We start from the raw sequence: 25898 nt of genomic DNA on the forward strand, positions 1-25898 counted from the left end.
TATGCATAAAACAGATATATATGTGCGTATTTACATATAATATGTATTTTTTTATGGTTACGACTGATAGTTCGATCCCTTCCACGATGTGTCTTCGTTAGGGGGTTTATTTTATCGATTTAATACTTATCTTCTTTTTTTTGGGTAGGATGGATTTCGAAAAAAAATTTCTGGAAATATAAAGCCTAAGGGAATTTCATACGTTGAGTCGGTCCAATATCCAATTTTAGTTTTTTCTTCTCATCTTCCTACTTTTCCATACTCTTACCCTTATTTCTCTTTCCTTATCCATGCACACGCTAGGAAATATCTTTCGTATTTCTAGTCGTTTCACCGAGACATCAACGGAAGGTTACTATCTCCTAACTTGAAGAAGGAAAGGAAGAAAAAGAGAAAGAGAAAGAGAGAGAGATAGAAAGTATGTGATTTATATCCATCCTCTATACGGATGAATACGCCATTTGACCTATTCCATGTAGCTTCAAAAGGTCATCCAATGGTTTTATGCTAAAGGGATGCTCCTGTTGTCAATAAGGAATAAAAATGGTTTTTTTATATGAAACAAAAATTGATTTTTCCGATCGATTTTGAAGGATTTAGAAACAGTGGCTAGAATTTTGTTATAAAAAAACGAATAAAAGGAAAGAAAGTTGATCGATTTTAATTCGACACAGTAGATAGGACACATATATGTGGGTGTGTGTGATATGTGTAAATAAATTGACCAACTCTTCCAAACAGATTTATTCAAACAGGATTACGATAGCCTGACGTATATCCACGATATACGATTATTCGTTAGAATTGTGGCTTTTTAACGAAATACGATGCGTAATTCATGAATCCACTGCATACGTTGAGAAGTTTTACCTTTGGTTAGTAACAATAAGTTGTGGATCAAGAAAAACGAGCTTTCTTTTTTCTTTTCTTTTCATTATCTTATCAAATTGATCAGATTTATTAAATAGAAATAAATTGATTGTATAAATCGATCGACGAAAAGTTCATGGTTTTGACAGAGCAATTAGAAACTAGCTTTTTTTCAAAATCAGTTATGTCACACGGTCGTGGAATTTCGAGAAGTGAAAAAGGAAATTCCATTAGTACACTTTCTCTCAGAATTGAATTTGTTTTTCAACAGAATTCGCGATCATCGATAAAATTATTAGTACGGCTACACGTGGTGCACACTTCGAATAACTTTTGATTCACGTCGTGCAGATCGAAAGGGTGCTTTGTAAGCGTAAAATCGAATGTCGAGTCAAGAAAATTTGTAAAGTCAAATTTTCTGAATTGTAATGGTCGCGTGTGGTCATGGGAAACGTTGAATATTATGAATGCGAAATTCTGGTACCATTGAAATTGCGTTCATTATGTATCTACGAATAGGGAATAAATAATCAGTGAAATTTTCGACAACTTTCGATTGAAATTATCAGTACAAATTTGGGGGGAACGTTCTTTTATAATTTACTCACACCATCGTACCACATCGTATTTTCTACGAATAAACAAATTTATTTTTCACGTAAAGGCAATTTAATTAGAGCTAAAATTTCCTCTAATAAAAACTAGACTACGAAGATCGGATATTTTACCGAATATGATATACTATAACACATAACTTACAGTTGTGCGATTTAAATAAACGCTAATGAACGTGATCGTTAACGAAAAATATAGATCCAGTAATTTTACGGGAAGTAAGAATCGGCGAATTATTTATGTATTGTAAGTTGTAAGGAATTTAATCCGACGAAATATGCGAGAACTCGGTAGACGGATTACATAAATTGCATAATAACCACCATGTAAAGCTTATAATTTCGTTGTAACGTGTTTTACAATGAACTTAATTTGATGGAAAAACCACTGGCAGGTGCGATGAATAATTATCGTAAATACGTATATTATATAACACACCTACGTTGATCTAAGTATTGTATGATGAAGCTGTTAGTTATATGATGATGATAACGTCTAGTCGTCGAAAATTTTCAGTCATTTCAAAGCTGCAAATAATATTCTCTTGAAGATAGAGGACAAGGTAGTACCCAAGAAGGGTGCAGAGAAGAATGGCAGCGGTAGTCTATTCCGATAGTATGAAAAGGGTGTGAACATCGACGTTATTCGACATTGTCGAGAAGATAGTCGATAGTGTTGCGTTTCACGAAGGAGAAAGAGTGATGATATTAGATGCGAACGTCAATAGCTTTCGCACAAGAATGAACTCGTGAGTTGTGACGTTACGATCGATCACTGGTCTTTTCCTATCGACGTTACGTACTTACTATGAACATTATAGCGATTTCAATCGCTAATATCTCATTGTCGATTATAAATATATAGGCATAGTTGGCCCGTTTTCATCTAGAAAACCTTTCAATGAAATTATGAAATATCGATTAGATTCTACGATATGTATTATATGTATTGTAGATATATATTTTTATAAATGTAAGATTCGTGAAAAAAATTGGGCCGTTGGACTGACTGGACCGGGACTCGAACACGGATCTTCCGCTTTTCGGGCGACTGAACTGCTCTTTAACCATTGAGCTATCCAGGGCCCACTGTCCAATCTCCTCACGAATGCCTATTTAAGTTTTTGGTTTGGAAGCGCCTCGCATCCCACATAAATGTACATTGTATATATTTATACGTACACGACGATAACTTGAGAACGAATTATATTTGCCAACGTTATCAAGATCGTTTACGTTATATCGTAAAACAGGCACGAACGGAATCTTAATATTTTTTCAGATATATTCGGAATGGTTTGGGGCAAGAGTAAAATTTGGCTATAATAAAATTTGACGCGACTATGAATAAAGTTGAGATATTTTTCCGTATACACAAGTTCGAGAAAAGGCTGTCCCTTTTTCGAAAGTTCACTTTTACGATTCGCTATGAAAAAGAAAGAAAGTTTGATCGTAAAAGTATGAGAGAAAAATAAGGAAGTGTGTAATATTACATTGTGAGTTCGTAGGACTCATACAAATTGACGCATTTTTATATATCATCGATATAAAAATGGAATTATTGTATACTTTTTATTAACAGTTGGATTCGACTATGTCGAAAGAATTTTACTATTGTGAGATCAACTCGAAAATTTCGAAGAACTATTCTCGAAAATCGAAATAAAAGCAAAGGAAGACGTCTTATTATTTCTTTCTTTTTCTTTTTCTTGGCCCTTTTCGGGCTTATAAATTACATATATATATAAATACATATTTCAATACATTAGAATAATTTAATATAACTGTTGCATTTCACGAGTAGTCGAAAAAAATTAATCTTATGGACTACCAAGGTGGTCCTTTTCTTCGTCCTTGACCCAAAGACAGATCCGTTTTATTTATGTCGGCACGCATACACACACACACACGTATACCTATATACATTGGTCTATTTTTATGTTACCCTTGGCCTTCGTTTTCAAATACGAAAAATGATACGAACGCGAAACTCTGAGTTTTTATAATAAAGAAAAGAAAAAGAATATAAGAAAGCAGTTATCTGTTAAACGGTGCCAATGATTGAAATGAAAGTTCGATCCTTCGAAAGAGTTTCCAGAGTCATCGTTTTCCGTTGACCCTCCTCTTATTTCCTATTCTTCTTCGGACTAGTTCAATTCTACCCATCAACCCATGGTATCTTCTATGACCTTCCAGTTTCCATGTCTCTATCGATTTGCTTGGTCACCTCCTATACAAGGTCATTTTGGGTGGGGCCAAATCGCGTGGAAATAAAAATAATGACAAATGTCCTACCGTATCGTAGCTCGTACCTTTCGATTTATTTCTGCGATACGATCAAATTTGGAAATGAAAATGAATGCGATAGTACCGATTTTTCTACTTCTTACGTAATAAAATAATATCAATTTTTCGAGATCTTAGAAAATATACGATGATAATGTATCACGTCACGTTTAGGTCGATAATAAAGTTTTATTACTCGTGCCGATAACTGTAATAATGGATTAATTCTAAAAATGTGAGATAATTTATTTTATATTAATATGATATCATAATTATTGGCACGATTATGACCTATTCCTATTTTACTTACAATTAGCATGGTTTACTTGTTGCGACTTTAAATGATAAGATTCGTATTTTGAAAATGAGTTTTCACTTAAGGGGGGGAATTTTTAATTTTTTTCTTTATAATTTCTCATTTCTTATACCTAAATTTAAAAATTTTCTTATTAAGAAAAATGATGTACCCTATAATGAATAATATAATTATTATTTAATTAAATTAAATAAATTATATATAATGATAATAAAAATAATAATAAAATTGTTCGCAAGCAAGTAGATTAAAATGAAAATGTATGTTTTAAATTAAATAAATATTATCCAAGAAACATAATATATTTTTGTTAAACGTAATCAAACGATTTTGTGAGATAATTTTGTATTATTTGTGATTATAAAAATATATCGTCGAATTATCTATCTTGACGCATTTTCAATAGTCGTTAAGCTTGTAAGTTTGGTAAGAAATTTAAACTAATCGTTCGATATTTTAGAGTCCCTATTCTTTTTTAAATTCAAAGTAATCGCCCGATTTTCAAGAGTTCTTACTCTTTTTGTCGGTTTTCATCGCATAGGACGATTTTAACAACTTATACGCGATCCCTTTCCATTTCGGCGTCTGTTTTTCTTCTTTTTCTTCGAATTTACTCCGAACAATGTCATCCCTTTGAGTATTCTTCCTTCGTTGGGAATTTTCTGGCGTTTTTCCAACTTTCCAAACGTAGGTCATCGTTGACGGAACTGGGTGAGTAACATCTCCGTGAAAACGTGCGACTTGTTCCTTCTTTTAAGTTAAATCTTCCCCGATTCTGTTGTTTCTTTAACTTTGAAAAAAAATCTTCAATTCTATTTCTCTTTTTTAAGAAAGACCACGTGTGAACAAATTGCGTTATTGTTTAAAAATATTGCTAAAAATAGATCGAATATTTGTAAGATATATAATCTTTGTATAAAAAATTGTTAATAAGTTAATGTTCGGTATATAAATAAAATATTATATCGATCTATAAATGAAACAAATTAATTTAAAATGCAAAAGATCAAAGGACGAGCGAAGTACCATCGAAGTGTTTCATGTTTAACGTACCAGCATCAACTGATATAACTTGACCGAAATGTTCCATCTAGGTTAAACGGGATCTGTTTATTTTTCTAACCTTCTAAATGATGACGGCTTTCACTGACACTTCATAGGACGTTTTAGATTTATTTTCAGATGACGATTTTGATAGTAATGCACTAGAAATTCTATTATCTTATGATTTTCTATATATAGATATTTTTATTATTAAATATTAATATAATTAAATAATAAAATAATAATTAAATCTCTTGTATCACACACTCGTACATATAATTAATTAATAAGTAATTTTAAGACTATATATAAAATTATTTGTTATTAAATAGCAACGTTGAAATAAATAATATTTGAAATTAAACGGAAAGTGAGTTTTAATTAATCATTGGCCACGATTTTGATGCTTCGTTTTTTATTTATTTGACTTACGATTACCCTTTATCATTATTTGTCTTTAGGGATTACACGTTATCGTGCTTTTTGAAATCGATCGTTCTCCCTCGCCGTGGAAAATCAGTGAGAAACGAGTGGTGTCATAATGAAATACGGGAGCATCGTTAAAAATGTTTTTTATTAATCGTTTTGGGCTCGATATTCGTATCCAGAGATACGAGCATTTTGCGTAACAACGAAAGCTGTAGAAATTGTAGAACGGATTTTATTCTTTCAAAATAATCCTTAAAAAAAATCCCGCCTATTCTTTTGTATATTCAATAACTTTTGTATATTCAATTTTTACTCCTATAAAAATAAAATTCTATGAAATATCATTTTTTCTCTCTCTCTCTCTCTCTAATTTGCGAAAATATATCGTTTTATAAATTTCAGCTGTAATATCTGTTTCTATATTTTCTTCCTCTTTAGTATCCTTAACCCTGGAGGGAGAAGAGAATTTTTGGCACGAGTCCAATCTTACGGCGTTACTGAAAGAAGCATAAAGAGGAGATAGTCTTGCTTCCGTCCCCCCCTTTATGGTATAACACCTTGTAGGCAATATGGTTAGCTTTGATTCAAAGAGAGCGGAAAACTTACGTTTCTCACGACACGTTTTTTTTTTTTATCTCATTCGTATTACCTACCATGTACGTAAATTTAATTAAAGTTTCTGCTGACATTTCATTGTCGATAAAAGTGCTTCATGCTGTTTTTCCAATTGTATCGTAGTTTCTAATAAAAACGTTACGAAGGTGAAAAAGAAGGAAAATAAAGAGATTTCTCGAGGTAATAATAGTTCAATTACATTAGAAAATCGAACGATTGTCTTTTCTTGTTGATCAATGAGTGTTTATATAACACGAATTTTGTTAGTATTTTTAAGAACAATACAAAATTTTATATCCTATCATTTTTTGAGAAAATATGATAACTCATGTGATTTTTGATTATTAAATCAAGTACTGTGACAAAAAAGTTGCCTTAACTTCGTTCTTTTTCGATGTTATCGTATTTCTTTGGATTTAAATCATATAACGATATTACGAATTATACTCGTTTTAATTGAACAACTTTGAAAGAATGATATGAAATTTATTTTTCGTAATTCCAAAGGAAGTATTAACTATTACTAAATTTCACACTGATCATCGTTATTTAACATGCACGATTCGCATTAAGGGATAAGTTACTTAGTGCCTTATTTACTACGGAAACTAAATGTCAGATTCATTAACATAATCGGTCAAGACAAGGAGAGAACGAGAGAGAGAGAGAGAGAGAGAAAGAGAGCTAGCTTCTATACGGAAACTTCTTCCTAATTACTCTCGAACTTAATCAATTATCGTGACCATCTTAACCGAGCATAGTAAAATATAGCGTGCACACCGTGACGCTTATACACCAGTACATACACTTTAGGTTGTGTGAATGGGATTACGATAACCGTTATCGTTACCTTTTCGTGGTAGAACTAATTACATTATTACGACGGAATCTGTGATCTCGAACGGTAAACGCTTCTGTCGTTATCGTTATGCTGAAAAAAACTTTTAAACATTCGCGTTAAACAGAGAAAAATCTGCTACATTATTTGTCTACTTTTGCTACGTATTCAGATGATAATAAAAATCACTGAAAATAAATTCATACAAACGTTGATAATATTTGGATATTATTTAGTCTACTCAATTGAAGATTTTCTATTTTATCCAATGGTGTTTTAAAATTTTCACAGTTTTCTATTATTAGATGTTTCGAATCTCTGAAACGAGGTGCTTATTACATCTCATCGTGTTTGTAGTATACTTATGTAAGTATATATGTATGTACGTTGTTAGGTTAGATTCAAAGGTAGAATTCGTGCGATATGCAAGCATGTTAAGGCCTTCCGTCTGACACGAAATTGCAGTTTGCGCTTTTATGAATGGGCTACTGAGATCTTCGTAATAACGCGTAACTGATTGCGTGTGTTGCATAGTTTACATGTTCATAATACCGTCTCTACATGCTACAGACCGTTTTTCAACCTTCTTATGTCTTATTGTTGAACAAAATCTTTATCTATGTAAATATATTTTTTTACATATTTACATCGCATGGGGAAAAGACATTTTTCTAGAAAATTATTTCTAATTAAGTATCACGAGTAACATAATTAGAATCTTTCTTCTAACTATCAGAGATTATATATAAATATTGAATTATTTAATTATTATATATTTCATGAATTTTATTTGAATTTATTCAATTGGAATGGAATCTACTTTGTCAATTAGTTTTCATAAAGTATGCCATTTAAACAATATCCCGTCTAATAATTGTTTAAGAACAGAATCAATTATCCAATAGAGTGATAAAATAACATCGGTGAATGTTTATAATTATAGTTTCGATCGGTCCTTCATCAATTATGACAGCATGATTAGTAATCAATCATGTTGACAGAAGGGGTGAGAAAGAGAGGGAAAGAGAGAATTATTAAACGATGATATATTAGATTCTTTTTTTTTAGTTCGGTGAAGTAGGCCGATATTAAGACTTAGCTATGCGTCATTTGGCGGATATTAATTAAAGAAAGATACTAATCAAATAAAGAACGTTCTATCTCTTCTCGTGATGTTAATTAAAGTTTTTAATGAAGATGTGTCAGAAAATTGCGGAAGAATGCAATAGCGACATGATTGCGAGTTCAAAACTTCTCAACGTTTTTAACTTTGAAACTGGTTTCAAAATTTGAGCTACCTTAATGAGAGGAAAAAAAAAGGAAGAGGGGTAGGGGAGAGATAAATAGTGACGAAATAAGTGTCATTTAATTTTTCATATCTTGATATTTCGGCATAACACTGACGTCGTAAACTTTATATTTGAAAAGTCTTTAATCCTACTTAAAAAGAAATACATCAAAAAGTGATGCATCGTTCAAATCTTTTTTACACAACCGTTCCGACAGTTTACATTATATATCTATTTATATAAGTCTTCTTAACAAAAGTTATATTTTTTTATAATCGAATACAGGTAAAAGTCACAATTTGGTATTGGATTAAATAATAATTAAAATAATGTTTATAATTTGTTATAATTATCGCGTAACGTAAAATAAATTGAAAATTTAATGTTATCGAATGAATTTGTTAAATTGGTAAATCTTGTCAGATAAGTACGTAAGGATAGACAAATTATACGAAATGATCCCTTGCTTTTCCGTTTCGAAATCTTGGTGCTTTTAATTATGCCACGTGATTGATTGTTCTAACGAACATTTAGAATCGCCTTTATGCTAGTAGATCTTCAATTATTCGATTAATCAAGAAGTTCGCATATCAAGGCTTAAAGTCATCCCAAGTTCTTGCTTCTATGCCAGATGGTGACACTTTAACGAGATAACGATTACGGTGAGTTTGCAATCATGTTATATAATATCTTGTTCGCTTACAATTAGATCAACTTTTACCCCTTCATCATTATTAAATAAGAACATGAAATTTAGATTGGGATCTACAAAAGCAAATAATAATGATATCTAAACAAACTTTTACAGGATGGAAAATCTTTATCCGGTGAAAAAAAATTCTATTCGATTAGGATTTTTATTATATTTTTCTTTTTTTTTTCTCTTTTATCAAAAAAAAAATAACCCCATATAATTAGATTTTACGAAAATTTTCAGTCCAGTAGATAAATCGAATTTTCGCAAGATTATAGCAAATAAATTGATTGCCTGAAATAAAATGTTAATCGAGTACAACGTTTCAAAGTTTCAAAGCGGAAGTTAGCTTCCTGATACGAGAAAGAAAATTATTATGTGAAAAAAAACTTTCATTTTAATATGAACAATTATTAATACCGTTTACCAAATTTTCTCTCTCAAATTAATTGAATTTTATTAGCTTACTTTGCTTTGTTTCTTGTCTCTTCTGAGATTATCTGAAATTCTATTAGCCTAGCGCAGTTCGTACTCATCTACTTAGTACTTACCTAGGGTAGTTGTCGTATTTTCCTCTCTCAATTCCTCATTGCACACTCGAATGATGAGAGAGAGAGAGAGAGAAAGAGTGGATGAAAATGTGCTTCGCAAGGTGCATCTACTTCAGAAAGTGTCGACATTTTCAAAAAGAGCTTTGCTATAAGTACACTGCATACGAAAAGCATCGACTGTTTTGTTTATTCGCACTTTCTTTAAAAGAAAGAAGAAAAAAAACAATTAAGAAAATTTCGAATAAAATATAACAAAAATAAAATTAAAATAAATTTTTGTTGCATATAATTTTTTACATACCTAAATATATTGACAATTTAAAAAAGGTATCTAAGTTTTAAGTAGAACAGAAAATAATTTCATTTTTTTTCGTAACATTCAATACGAATATTTTATATGTGAAAACGAAAGGATGTAAAAACAAAGAGTTAGTTTTTTATAATGCAAGAATTTATAATGAAAAAATAAGACGTATTAAAAAGTACGGTAAGAACACTTATTTCATTTCCCGTAGTGTGTAATATGTAGAGTAATTGTTATATTTAAGATTAAATTACTAAAAGGAGAAAGAAAAAGTAATAAAATAAGAAGAGTACTCGTTAAACATTACATGAACCGTGTAAAAGGTGTACCGAAAGTCGAGCAAGAATATTATATAAGTTATGTTAGAAGAGACCAGTATTATAAGTTACAACTTAAGAAGTTAGAAAGCATTTAAACAACTGTAAAGAAGTTTGTAGAAGTTCACTGTATAACTATCCTTATCTCATTTATATACATTTTATATTTTCATCTTATTAAATAGTAATTAATATCACGAAATATCATTAATGTAAATAATTTTCAAGAAATTCAACATTACCAAGAACATTAAATTAATACTCATTATAAAAAGATGAAGAATCTGTTGATAATACCACTACTTTTGCACAGTTGATACGTCACGTATCACTCATTGAATATATATATTTCAAATCTATTTATCCCTGCGTTATAATATTATTGGAAAGTCAAACCTTTTGTTTTTCAACCAAAAATTAATTGAAAAGTTAAGCTTGTATTTAAATAGAGAGAAAGAGAGAGAGAGAGAGGGTTTAAATTCTCACAAATTGAAACGAATGGTGAATTCACTCGACGGTTGAAAGTTAGCAGGTGCTTGAAGATTGGACCAATCCTCCATTTTATCTTCTCGTGACTGTTGTCTTACTTGCTTCCGTTACGTACTGTCGTACCAGAGTAAACAGACAGTGCAACCCTTGACAAGATTGTATAGCATGTGTCGTGTTTCTCTGTGCTTTCCTTGTGTCTCCCTTTTTCTTTATACATATATATATATATATATATATTTCTTTTATATATATATAAATTATATATATATTATATATATATTATTATTATATATAATTTTTTAAATTAAAATAAAATAAATTTTTTAAATTATATATAATATATATATATATAATTTTTTAAATTAAAATAAAATGAATTTTATATATAATACATATTTTTTTTCTTTATATATATATATATGCATACATATATTTTTTTAATTAATTAAATTAAAATTAATTAATTAATTAAAAAAATTAATTTTTTTTACATTAATTACAATTTCATACTTTTTTTTTATATTTATCATTTATTATATATATTTCTATAGCTCAATGGCATATAGTAAAAAGAAGGTTTTAGCGTGAAGAAGAAAGATATTGATGAACGTTGAGATGATTCTCTTTTTCACGTCTTTATCCCAACCTTGTTTCTGGTCTTCTCGTTTACTCGGACACTTGGAAAGTGGTATTACTTTACAAACGTTAGGTGACACGCGCTAATAACGTCTCCTCTAAAGAACATTTTTATCGATCGCGCGTGTGTACGCTTGGTAGAGCTACAACATTACACACAACACACACACATACTGAGAATAAAAGAATTTTAATAGAAAAATAAGGCGATGTGTGTCAGAATCGATTTTTCATTGTTTTCTCTCTCTTCTTTCCTTTATTTATTTATATATTTATTCATTTTTCTTTTTTTTTGAATATATGCATAGATATGTATTTATAGTTTACCTAAGTTCTGGAAAAACAAGACGCGAGGGTATATTGTTTATTAGACACAAATGATTACGTTCCGAAACGTAAGTGAAACCTACATTAAATGATGTTTTTTACAGGCATGCACGATGGAAAAAATGAATTTCTAGTGAGAAGTAACGGTTAAAGTGCACTTCTCTAAAAATGGGGTAAACGCGTAGGATGTAAAATTTGTAGTTACCACAGTGTTGTTTTATTTGCGCCTCGCTGCCTGCTTTTTCCATATCTTTTCCTTTTTCATTCGCCGATGAAATAAAGAAAGGAGGAAAGTGCTAATATGAACGCTATACCAATTGTCCTTTTTCTCTCTTGACTTTTTTTTCAAGAGAGAGAGAGAGAGAATATGCTTAAGTTTTATATTATTATTTCCAATTTTTTATCTCATTTTTCCATTATTAGATACTTATTAATTATTAATTCATTTTAAATGTGTTTGTTGTATTTTTTAATTACAATTTCATAATTTTTTTGTATGTTTATCATTTATTATATATTCTGTACTAATAAATCGATAAATTGATGATAAGCTGAATTGTTTATTTAAAAATATTCTCTTCTTCTTCTTATTCTATTTTTTTTCGAATCATTCGAAAATGAACGCATATTTCAGATTGTACATACTTTATTTTCAAACAGCTCCCCCACGAACACCTCGCGGTTAATTTGGAAAACCGGTGGTTCTGCTTTTAATAGCACACTGCATCTTTCCATCGATGTATACCAGGTGACTGCGACAGAAAGATCGATCGTTCGAGTACACTTGTCTCCGACACACAACGGGAAAGAACCAGCTACCTTTCTTTGTGTTTTTTTTATATTTTCCAGTCTCGTGCTTCGTCCTTATTCTTCAGTTAATTTTCAATTGGACAACTATGATCGTCTCGAGTATTCAACGATAAACTCGATATTTTGTTTTATCCTTTAATTTGAACTATAATCAATTTTTATTTACTATAGATGATATTATTACATAAACTCGTTTGGAAACGTTATTAAAGTAATGCTGAATTTTGTTACTTGTGTGTATTTAATTAATCCTCGATATCGATGAATTTAATTAACAGTAATTAGCTTTCGAGGTACGGCCTTCCCCCTATGAAAATAACAAGTAAACCTGATAATCTTGGCTCTATCATGTATGCCAATATTTCTGGAGGGTTAATAATCCTTTGAGAAATAGAGAAGAACCAATACATATACACAAAAATACATACACATATACATATATACATATACACATATATACATCTACACAAATACATTTTCGTTCGTTAATTATTATTGTATCATGTACCATAGGATTAGGTGTTCTAATACATAGGTAAAGATGTTCGGTATGATCTATCGATCAACAACTCATCGATCGTTTTGTTCTTCGCGTGATCGCGTGATGAGAGATCAAGCGTATCGTTCTTTCAAACGAAACGTTTCAACATCAAAGACCCGTAATCTGGTAATAGCGGTTATCCTTGGAGCCACGCGTACTGTTTATCTAATAGAATTAGATCGATGAGCGTTTCCAGGATTTGCTTAAGTGAAAAATAAAGCGTTGATAAATTCTTAAATATTGGATAAGTACTTAGTTGTGTACATACTCATACAAGTTGTATAATAAAAAAAAAGGATATACAATTTTGTGCCTTGTTTCAACAATAATATAAAACACGAATAGATCATATAATTTTCAAGTGACACACATTCATATATTTTTATTTAAAATATATTTTATTTACTATAACACGGTTATACGAATATAAGTAATAATAATAATAGTTTCACGTTATAGAATTCTTTTTTAGATACGAATACAAAATTGGGCCATGGAGGGTTAATTTCCAAAATATGTTTCATTAAGCATCGATTACAAAAACTATAATAGAAGGAACGAAAATTTGTAAATGAATCGATTTGATTGGAAAAGCTCAGGAGCAAAGCTCGATCGTGACTTATGGTTTAAGTTACCTGCTTGATACTTCGTACAAGTTTGCAAGCTTGGATTAAACCAAAGTACGATAGATTGTACTTCGGAATTTAACCATAAGCCTATTTAATACTAAGCCTACTGGTGGTTGTAGTACCGTATCCTAAGTCTACAAAGAGAGAGAGAAAGAGAGAGACAGAGAGAGAGAGAGAAATTTTCCATTTTACACATATGTTCCGTTCGAGTATGAAACCAAAGTACAATTTATTCTACGAAGAGAAATATTATTATTTGTCATATATTGTTGATAATTTAAATAAAGCAAACTAAAGTTAACTTGAAAATGAATTTTTCATAAAATACTTGACTACCATCGTCATTGTTGTCGTTGTTCTTACATTTTACTTAAGTTTCTATACACATACATATATAGTAATAAGTACATTGTACATAAGTACACGTATGCATACACGTACACATATAAAATACATTAAAGAAGATTAAATCTAGGTTGTTTAATCGTCTATATCAACGTTGACAGTGCGTGAAATGCAAAGGAAGAAGCATCGACTAACTAAGTTCGCTTTTATACCTTTATCTTTTATTTTTATCGATCGTTAAGTACGCACGCAGTCTGTTGTTCGCGTAACTACCGAGCAATGAGAAGCAAACAGCTCGTTTTCCATCGATTTCCTAGGTGTAGTGCTTTTATTTTTATTTTTAAGCGAGTGTCTCTTTTTTTAAAAGAAAATAAATTTCGAATACACACGAAAGTTCACCTTCCTTGTAATAGTTCGGTTTAGTATCTGTTACTTGTAACTGTGCTGCATGAATGGAAAGAAAAGAGAGAGAGAAATAGAAGGGAAAAAACAGTTCAATCGATGAAAACTAGGACGTTATCGAATGATGACGTTCGACTGACCGAAACTTCTTGAAAATTGGTTAAATATTACCTTCCATCAAGTAGAATCGTTTTTATCGATGTTTCAACGACCAAGAACCAAAGGCAATCATTATCTCTCGTCTCGTTCTATCTGCCATTTTTACCCCGCGGTTTCTCCCCACTTTTTCTCTAATAATAAAGCGATATCTTGACTTTTTGTCTATCTTTTTTACTATCTCGTTCTCTCAACTTTCTCCGAACGCGATTAGTTCAAAGAAGAAGAAATATTTTGTTTCATCAAGGTTGCCTATGCCTTTTCGAAACTCGTAATATTCGATAGTTCATTTGTAGTCAATTCGTTCGATCGTGAAATATTTAACGTTCAATTTTAAATGATTAATAACTACGAAAAGTGTTCGTAAGTGGAACATAAATCTTTCGAAATATATAATCAATTGAATTTGGCTTATATTGCCAAAATAAATTTACGAATCAAGTTCCAAATATTTACTTTACGTTTTAGATTCCTTCCGTCTATTTTAGCAAACATTCATTTTAAGATAGATTTACTACGTACATATATATATATATATATATATATATATATATATATATATATATACACAAACGTTTGTGTATATCCAACTTTGATATCGAATAATGCTTGATATTATCATTTCCTCGAGGTATCACAATTTGTGACGAGAATTAGAATTATTTAACGAATTTAAAATCGATACTGCGACTGACTGACTGACGCTAATTGCAATTACAACCCTTGTATCTCGTATACATATACGTGTCACTATCCTACCATACAACAGTACGGATAATTAATTAATAAATTTTCCTAACTCGACATACTTACAGCTTATATCGATTTTTACATTTAACTATCGTTTCGTCCTCGGGTTTCCGTTTGAACACAAGAAATTACGAACTATCGCGCGTTGAAACGCCTTTGAGCGAGTTAGAGAAGCGTGCGCTTGAAACGCAAGTATTCGCGGCGTTCGCCAAGGCGTGCTTTTCTAAAGATAGATATCTAATCCTACGTTTTCACTGCTTCTAAACTCGTTTCCGTCGTGTGTCCGGGGCTACATTGATAAATAACAAAAATACCTCGATAGTCCAGCCCCCTCCTACTCCTCCTCCTCCTCCTCCTCCTCCTCCTCTCCAGAAAACTTCTTGGCCTTGCATCCGACTTATACGAATTTCTTCTCTTATGTTCTGCACGTACGCGACCCGACAGGTATTTAATACCGAACGAAAAAAATTCAAGCGCAGAAATGAAAAATGAGGATGAGTAAACTGGAATCGTGTCACCGCGTGTTCACATTTCTTCGTTTATAACATTGTTTGATTCGATTTTTTTAACGTGTAAGCAAATATTATCTCATTTGCTCAAATGCTCCTGTCATTTTCCATAAGAATTCTAATTTACGTTAACATCTTATGTTTGTAAGTGCAAATTTATTTTTATTTTAAAAATTAATTATCAGTTCATATTCCCAAAATTCATATTTGTGTTAAGTATAATTATATTAGTATATTAATTATATTGAATTGTTGCTCAAAATGTCTCAAATATATTCTAGCTTTTAATATCGCACACTCGTAATATTTAGTAAAAAACAAAGTTGGCAGAAATCACCAGCAACGAATTGAAGTTGTAGTCAAATATCTATAAAGAAAAGTATTTTATTGACAGCGTTACCCTAGTAACGCTTAACCTACATATGTATATGTTGTAATGAATTTCAACTGCGTAAAACAGAGCTTGGATCTATCTCACTATAATAAATTTAGTTAGATTATGTTGAGAGAGAGAGAGAGAGAAGGTAAATTTTGCAAATTATATTAATTACGTGAATATTTATTGGGAATAAATTTCTAATTAATGATATATTTTTTTAAAAATTTAATTAAGTTTTATTAATAAAAATAATGACTTTATATTTTATGCCCCTTTATTATACACCTCATTTGATATTGCGTGCAATTTTATGAATTGTTTTCCATATTTTCTGTCAAAAATTCACAGATCATTTCTAATAAAAAAGTGATAAGATTATGACGAAGAAAAAACTGTGCAGGCAATATAAAAGTTGGTAGAAGAGAAAAGTGATTACTTTAAGTGTTTATAAATAAATTGCAATACCAGTTATTAAGAATCTATCCTAAATGAAAATAATTTTATAATACATATGTATACTTATAGAATAATAATAACTTTTTTCTATTATAATTTCTATTTTTATATCTCACGAAAGATAGTTACGTAGTTTCAGCATGTTCTTCGCGAAAGACACGCGATCTAACGTAACTGTTTCTCGATATGCCACGATGTGTCAACGGTTGAATACTTATTTTTATAACACTAGAAATAAACCCGTTTTTTTTCTGATCACTTTTAAGTTAGCACTCATATTATTTTGTTTTTATTTTCGAATCAATGATATCATATTGTGCTGTAAAAATTGTATCCTTGATGCATTCCTTTCGATTATTGAGATTTTATAAAGCTAAGGAATTATAAAAGAAATATTTGATCGTAGTTACGATGGTATGTTTTATCCAGCTGTTGATACTATTGACCATAGCACCCTAGCTGTCACATACACGAGTTGCTGAATTATTATATTAATATTTTATATCGATTAATGTAAATACACGTGGAACAATAGGTATAGATTACAACAAAATAGTTTCAAATTAAATTATGTTAACAAAATGATGATAATATCATTTTTACGTTATTTATCTGCTTAAATATTTATTAATATAATTAGTATAATATTTTAATATTAATCAATTTCTATAATCCCGTATTAAGAGATTCATTTTATTTCACCTGTGTAATAAATAAATACATATTTATACAAATTCAGAGCATATTGTTGAATTTACTAGAAATTTTTTATTATAGTTTAGAAAATTTGCCTACAATCAATAAATTTAATAATAAATACTTCAATAAAATTTTCTACTCGATCGATAGAGGAAAGAAAAGAAAATGTAAACGGGAGGAGTTAAATGGTCCCGGAAGTGCACGGAAGTTGCAGAGGGAACAGTGCATCCTCGATAAGCCAATTGGTGATCGATCACATCATTTCGGTTCTTCGATACTAGCTCGAATTACCTTGCTGTTTCTACTACACTTCCGGAATTCTCAGGCCTTCGATTCTACGTCATTTTACGATTCTCACGGGATCGCAGTAACCGGGATCAGGTTGCTACATTTGTATTATTCGATTTGAAACTGTGTATGTTCGTACACGCAATGGAGATTACGTGAAGGAAGACGTGCTAGGTGAACGAGATATTATTGTTATTTTTTCATTTTACAAGAATTAAAATTACACATCAATTTACAAGGTGTTAAAAGGGGATTCTGGTCTAAAAATTTCATTTTTAACTATTTTGGTGACTTTTTTATTTTGGCTAACTGTTAAGATTTACTCTAATCAGGGTTTCTCTTACATATTATTACATATTTCAAATATCTTTCATAATTTTGTTATTGGAATATTTCAAGAAAAAAGTTGTATACTTTCTTTGTTCATTCTTTCATTTGTTCGTTTGTTCTAAAGAAAAAGAGAAAGAGAGAGAGAAAGCAGGTGTTGCAAAGTATTCGTAATGAGCTCTTTTCCCTTCCTCTGCCAATTAGCGCACACATTTCCCTTTTTAATAATGCTACGGACTACATAAATGCAAGACATACTACGTGTAATTATGTGCAATCGTGATTTATGAAAAGTTTTTCTATTATTTCATTCGTATCTATTCGAATAGATTCGTATAATCCTTTAAATGTATGTAATTGTAAGATTACAACCTAATACTGTTTAATATAGTTAGATGTGCAATTTAATATAAGAACAATAATTCAATTTTATTAAAATTCTTTTCTACAAAAAATTATGTTATTTAATTACGTGGAACTCATACGCAAGTGAAATGAAACTTCTTAAGTTTTTTATATTGGTAACTTTTTTGAATCATTAGATTATTAATATTTTTTTCGCACATTTACACTGTCTGCTTCATAAAAATAATTTTTTCTACATATTTGCATTGGACTCGAAAACTAAAATTATTAAAAGTATCTGTACACGTACATAGTAGCACACTTGAAATATTAATAATTTATTACAATTTATTCATTTAAATATTATTAATTACAGAAATAAAGTTTTCCATCGGAAAAAGCACATGAGAAATTTTGATGCTCGATTGGATTTTAATAATTCTCAATAACGACATTGTTGCATTTTTCGTATTGCGCTTGAAATTGTTTGTGCGCAGCTGTCTCGTACCTCCCTGCCGTCTCCTACAAGTTTTACCCGATCGATATTTTCCCGTTTCTCCCACACTACTAAAATAACGCTATCATCCGAAAATCTTTCGTATGCCGTTTCGTTAGAAATTTTCGGCACCGTCCCAAAAGAAGTTTCACTTCAAAAACAATCAAACATGGTCGATGAATTAGACCAGTGGTCTGAACTTTCTCTCGGCAATCATTTTTCATTCTCGATTTACATTACCCTGGGAACTTAACTTTTGTTGACTTCCTAGAAGAAAATTCCGGAAAGAGGCCATCCGACGGTCTTTTCGTCTCTTTATTGCTGTCTCCTTTCGCTTTTGATGCATCTCATTTTAAGTTTAATAGGATTGCTATACTTTTTTTTATAGTATCCCTATTACCATTTTATATGAACCGTTGATTAAATCTTTGCAAGTTTGGTAAAAAAAAAGAAAGTATTCAATCACTTTAAATAGGATAATACTATGAAAATTAATTAAACTATACATGTAAGTAAGTGCATACGATTGCGTAAGAAAAAAAAATTGATTTTTAACTTTATCCTTGGATATAATTTAACGTCAAGGGATACGAGAAGGTTATTGTCTATAATTCTCTCTCTCTCGAGAGAGAAACCCTCTTCTAATACAGTTTCATGATATTTCCGTGATTCTTAAATGCCGAAGCATCATGCTCTATTACATCTATATCAGAAGATATTTTTTATCCCTTATATCACGTCATTTTCAGAACGTCTCTCAAATGGACTCGTTTACCTTCATTTCTGGAGGCTCTACTCGAACTGCGTATTACTCATGAAAATTCACCCGACGAGAGCCAATTCATATTCGTCGACGTTGATTTATTTTGGATCTTTACTTCGACTTCCTACATTTTCTCTACCGTTTCTCATATGTATCTTTTTTTTAATTTTATATATATATATATATATAATTAATTAATATAATATTTTATAGAATTTTGTTTATTCAAATATTATAATGTTAAATATTGTTAAATATTTTTTAAACACTTTTCGAAAGTAAATTGTAATTAATTATATAAAATCGTCGAATAAAGGGGTGTCGTATAAAACTTATTATGATTTTAAGTATAAGCCCAGATGACACAACTGTAATATACGTTTCTTAAAACATTTTATTAGTACTTCAGCACTAAATGAATATAAAAAAGTTTATTAATTAAAAGTTTATTATTTATTATATATATATTATATTATTATTAAAAGTTTATTATTTATTTCTAGTTACCTAGAAATAATAAATTATTTTAAATATTATAAAAATAAAATTTATAAATAATATTATTTTAAATATTGTCTAATATTATTTATGTTTCTCATTAATTAAAATGTTAAGCCTATATATATTGTTATTAAATTATTTGATATAAATTGTATCAACTATCAAACATATCTACGAATAATTCGAAGTATTTTGAAGTTATATTTTCTTTCCAATCTATTACATACACATCTTCATTCAAGGAATATGAATGACTAAAGACGTTCTTTTAGAATTTGAGCATCTGACGTGAAGAAATATAATTGAACTTAGTGTCGTATTCACCTCACGAAATAATACGACGTTGGCCCTCAAACTTTCGACGTCGTTTATTCGAATCGTTAAAGCTCGTCCAGCTCGGTGTTTAATTTAAACGCGTTTATTTCTACGATTTCATGGCTTCACTTTTTTTCTCTCTCTCTCCCATTTTCTTTTCCTTTTCCTTTTTAGTGCGCATAAATTTTTTTTTATTCACACGGACGGAAATTCGACGAAGGTAAATTAAAAAAAAAAAAAAAAACGAAAGAAAAATACCGAAAACTATTATTTTTACTTCGGAATTGTTAACGAATCTTTTGTATTTTAACACAATAATATGCGTTTCTTTTTTATCGACAATATTTTCACGTTGATTTGTTATTTTCTCGTTCGCATATTGATTATTTTCTTGTTGAAAAATCGATTTCTAGTCTTATCGATAGTTCAATCTATTTTTCCTGTTTGTTATTATGTGTTATTAAGGAACTATGTCAAACGAAAATTGATTAAAAATTGAAAAGGAATATTTTACCGTGTTTAACAATGATTTTATCGAACGTTGATTATTATTCCTTTGAATTATGATCGACCTTAATACTAAGAAATCCTCTTCGACAAAAATAAAAAACAAAAGCAAGCAGTACTTGGAATTATCAACATATATTACACATTTATTTTTAACATTCTAAAGTTCAAAGTATAAAAAGGAAATAACAAACTTGCATCTATTTTTAACAAGAAAATTAAATGAAAAAAAATGTTGTGCGAGCATTCTCTCTCTCTCTCTGGTATATTTATTAATTAAATAATTATTTTTAATCAGAAGAAAGTTTCATCGTCGTTTTCTATCTGTCATTCTAATGATGTACACGTTGGGTTCTAATTACACGATACTTTTTCATACCTCTCATTTTGACGCGGTGTTTTATTACGTGTTATTAACTTTTACATAGTTAGTTTATCATGCTTTGGTTACAGTTATGCAATTCTTTTTTTTAAAATACGTTTTACTTATTTTATCTCTTATTTTATTTACTCGGTATATAATTCTCACAGATTTGATTTATTCTTATTTTCAAATGGAGAAAATCGATAATGATAATACGAAGAATTTAATTAAACATAATTTAGATACTTTCCAGCAAATCAATTGTTTCACGAATATTTTTTTACATCTTTTCTTTTGTACAATATTCATCAACTATATAAAAAGAGACCTAAGTGTACACATATATATACAAATTTAAATTACATATTTAAGTTATGCGGTTTGTATTACTCCTACAATAATCAGTTTTATTAAATGAGAAGGAGATCGCCGTGAGGGAAACATTATACGATATAACACGGTCGTTTCGAGATATGACTAACATTATCGTATGTGGCACCTGGGGGGGGGGGAGTGTGTAATAGTATATAAAATATTTCTCCCTTAGCAGAGATACGATGTTACATTTGATGCTATTGTGAACCATTATGATCAATAAAACTTCATCGTTTAATATTTATTCTACATCAACCTGATATGATATATTATAATTGATTTTTTTATTTAATATCTTTTATTTATTGCATTAATCTTCCGTGTCAACGTTTTAATATTTTCTCTTTTTTTTTTCTCTTTACAGATACGGTGACATGGTTCCGAAAACGATCGCGGGAAAAATCGTCGGGGGTGTATGCTCCTTGAGCGGTGTCCTAGTGATCGCTTTACCGGTACCTGTAATCGTCAGTAATTTCAGCAGAATATATCATCAAAATCAACGTGCTGATAAAAGGAAGGCACAGAGGGTGAGTACATTTTTAAATATACTTAATTTTTCTTTTTTTTTTTTTATATTTTCTAGTATATAATATATGAACCAAGCACCTTTAAAATTTCGTTTATTGATATTTAACATATAACACACAGGGTATCTTAAATGTTCGATAACAAAAAATTAAAATAAAAAAAGAAATGTACTTGACCTCCATGCGTGATAGAAATAAAACTCGTGTAATCACGTGGAAAATATGATATATCAATATTTGATTAAATGAACATTTTCAACTGAAAATCATCACTGATGCAAGAAACGATAAAAGAAATATATTTTAATTGAAACGATCCCAAAATATTAATAGAATATAATACTGTGTTAGATATGCCTTAATTGATTGATAATTAATTAATAGAAATGAATATTCTAGTCTAGAAGTACGGAGTATAAGTTCGATGCACCTTCCTCCTCGAAATCCACCGTTGAACTGAATCATTGTCCTCTGTTAAAGTTCTTTTGGTGAAAGTTGTTTACAGGACCTTCCGAACGTTGAGCACGTGTATAAAAAGAATAATAAGCCTATTTAATAAAATTAAAGATTAAAACGTTAAGATTTCCGTATTTTTATCTATTTTATGTAATTATTTTTATGCTTCTGCGCAGTGATGACTACGAGGGTAAAATTCTGCTGTAATATAAAGAGAGTGCATTAGTGCATTATAATAATTGTAAATTAATCGATGCAAGCTTCTATTGTTGTTTAAAAGATCGGAGTATATGTTCTGTGATCCCTCCTCCTCGAAATCCACCGTTGAACTGAATAATTGTCCTCTGTTAAAGTTCTTTTGGTGAAAGTTGTTTACAGGACCTTCCGAAAGTTGAACACGTGTATAAAAAGAATAATAAGCCTATTTAATAAAATTAAAGATTAAAACGTTAAGATTTCCGTATTTTTATCTATTTTATGTAATTATTTTTATGCTCTTGCGTAGTGATGACTACGAGGGTAAAATTCTGCTGTAACATAAAGAGAGTGCATTAGTGCATTATAATAATTGTTAATTAATCGATAGAAGTGTGTATTGTAATTTAGAATCACTGAGTATATGTCCGGAGCACCGTCTTCCTCAAAATTCACCTTTAGACTGGCACGTTGTCCTCTGTGAAAGTACTTTTATTGAATGTTGTTTATATGACTTTCCTAAAAAGGAAAACGGTGGATTTCGAATAGGATGATGCACCGAACATATTTTACGTGCTTTTAAACAACAATATACATTTTTTTCGATTAATTAACAATCATTTACAGTACGTTGAGCACTCTTAAGGTATGTTACATTCCTACTTTTATCTTCCATAAACAAATGAATCTCGCAATAATTATCGATCGATGTATCTCATACCCATATATACAGACACACACACACACACACACATAATATTTATCTCACTTTATCTCTCCTCTCTCTTTACCTCTATGCTCCCTCTTTTTTCATACGTTTCAAAAAATTTAGTCGTTACCGTCACTTAAGAAATTTCACTTTAAAAATCGATATTGGTTTAATTATTGTAATACAATATTTTATTGTTGAAAAAAGTATAGGTCCACTATGTTGCCACTCGAAATACTTATTTACACAAAAATTAACAATTTTTTAGTTTGCTAAAATAACTTTCGAGATATCCTGTATTTTTATTGAAATAAAGTAATTTAGAAACATACAAATTACGATAAAGTTATATTTTACAGTTATTATTTTATATTTATATTTTACAGTTATATTTACTTGTATTGTTATTATACTGTTAAGAAATTAAATATAAAGTTAAAAAAATAGCTGTTGAGTATAGGTATTGTTTGAAAATGAATTCGTTTTTTATGACTCTTTCGAGACAATAATTTAATCACTTCATCTAATCTCAAGCTCGAGACTGCTTGGACATTCTTCCACGTTTTACTGTTCGTTGCTTGTCTAAATCCTTTAAGCTCATGTTTGTCGGCTTGTATACGCGTGTATATAGGTATGTGGTTGTGCATAACGTCCACTTGTCTCGGAGTTCAAGTACGTGAACCCTTGAACATATGTATGTGGGTTAATTCCGTTGAGTTTTTCCTGGGAACTGACAAGTATACGCGAAATAACGTCTGGGGTAAACAACAAGAGAAAAATGTTCTATTGTATTACCTAAAAAACTTATATGAATTAGAATATATACTATATAAATCGTAATTAATGCAATTCCTTGTAAATTTGTATTTTAAATGCGTCCCCCCCTCCCCCCCCCGACAAAAAGAAAAATTTACATCCATCTTGATGATCTTATGAAACAATTGTTTTATAATATAAATGGATATTATATTTTTACATTACATATTTTTACAAATACATTTTTTTTATATAGTATTACATAGATATTTTTTTGAGTCACATCAGTGTGTGTAGTTTTAAGTTTTTTAATCTATTATTTCCAGCTGCGTAGATATTTTTGTTCTGCTTTAACTTTTTTTTTTACGTTCCTCTTAAAATCGTCGATGGATTCGATGAAAGGTTCATCTTGATTTTCTTATTCCTGGATAGTCGGTTAACCCAACCGTGAGCGTTAAAGTTTCTAAAGTTCGATCAAAATTCTAACAATTTATTTCTTACGTATACGTATACTTGAAAAATCATAACTTTTCAAGAAGCTAAAAAAGTTATCACGTTTCAGTAGTGTATCTTTCCATCGAAATCAACGTCATCGTTTTATTATGAGGTTGAAAATATTATATTAATATCGGCATTTTGAAAGATTCTTTTGTTAAAATAAAACAATACATTAATAAAATGTATGAAAACTTTTGAAAATAAATTTTGAGATAAGTTCTTATTTATACGTATGCATTATTTGTTACATCTGTGCATCTGTATATACAGGGTGATTCAAAAATCGTTCAGTTGTACCGAATTGAAAAATGATCAATTTTTATTTTGATAGGAGTTTGAAGTGTCGGTACTCTGTGAGCTCTTATTTTCTAAACAAATATGTAATTGAAGATTTATATAATAATTTAAAATAAAAAATAAATTTATTGTTCTATATAAATAAATCGATATTAATTTTGTTTTTTAATTTTTCTTTTCCGATTTGTGGTATACCTTCGTATATATATTATATTTACGAACACTTTTAAACGCGTTTGCAATTGTAAGATAATTATTAAAATAAAATATTAGCGAGAGGGGGAAAAGATAGATCATTTTGAAAAGTAATAAAGATAAAGTTCGAGAAGAGAGAAATAGAACTTTCATGAATCTTCATTTAAAGATTGTGCTCGAGAAGTTGGGAAGTTATATTTAACATTCGCTTCGTTTGCTCGTTATCGCGTATTGTCGTGGTAGCCTTGTACTCTGAGCAATGCAATATCGTCAAAGCTAATGAATAGTACTAGATTGCAATTTCGAACAGACGACAAAGAGTCCTAAGATCATAGAGGAGATTTATCAATGAAGCTGCTACTACTTCTCCGAACCTTCAGCCGAATCTTTTGAACGTTGTGTGTTGTATTAAAAGCTTCGGTCTACTGCTAGTAGAGTTTTCTCTTTCACCAGTCCGATCATAATTGGTTTAATCCAGTGTTCGATGAACATGCGAGTCGATGTATAAGATTTATTCTTATTTTCTATCAGTGGTTCTCATATCTATTGATTTTTATATTTTTTTAGAATTCTTTGCTATTCGAAAGAACGATAAGTTATATTTATTTATCTTATCGTCAATTAAACCTGAGAGATAATATTTGAAATATTAATTTACAAAATGGAATTTTAAAAATTACTCTTTCCGA

The 25898-nt window shown here is 29.9% G+C and overlaps 1 protein-coding gene and 1 long non-coding RNA gene across 5 annotated transcripts in view; both read left to right on the forward strand.

Moving 5' to 3' along the window:
* The window catches only part of LOC122514491, a 779718-nt gene that overhangs the window by 185494 nt on the left and 568326 nt on the right, over nt 1-25898 (forward strand). The gene's annotated exons all lie outside the window — the stretch shown is intronic.
* Nucleotides 1-25898, forward strand: part of LOC122514474 (potassium voltage-gated channel protein Shal) — a 95848-nt gene that overhangs the window by 11981 nt on the left and 57969 nt on the right. For all 4 annotated transcript variants that reach the window (XM_043631345.1, XM_043631344.1, XM_043631346.1 and 1 more), the window contains exon 2: nt 21941-22103. In XM_043631345.1, coding sequence (XP_043487280.1) covers nt 21941-22103 — 163 coding nt within the window. The remainder of the gene's footprint in view (nt 1-21940; nt 22104-25898) is intronic.

Source organism: Polistes fuscatus, unplaced genomic scaffold (assembly GCF_010416935.1).
Source record: "Polistes fuscatus isolate 324 unplaced genomic scaffold, CU_Pfus_HIC Scaffold15, whole genome shotgun sequence".
NCBI classification, from domain to species: domain Eukaryota; kingdom Metazoa; phylum Arthropoda; class Insecta; order Hymenoptera; family Vespidae; genus Polistes; species Polistes fuscatus.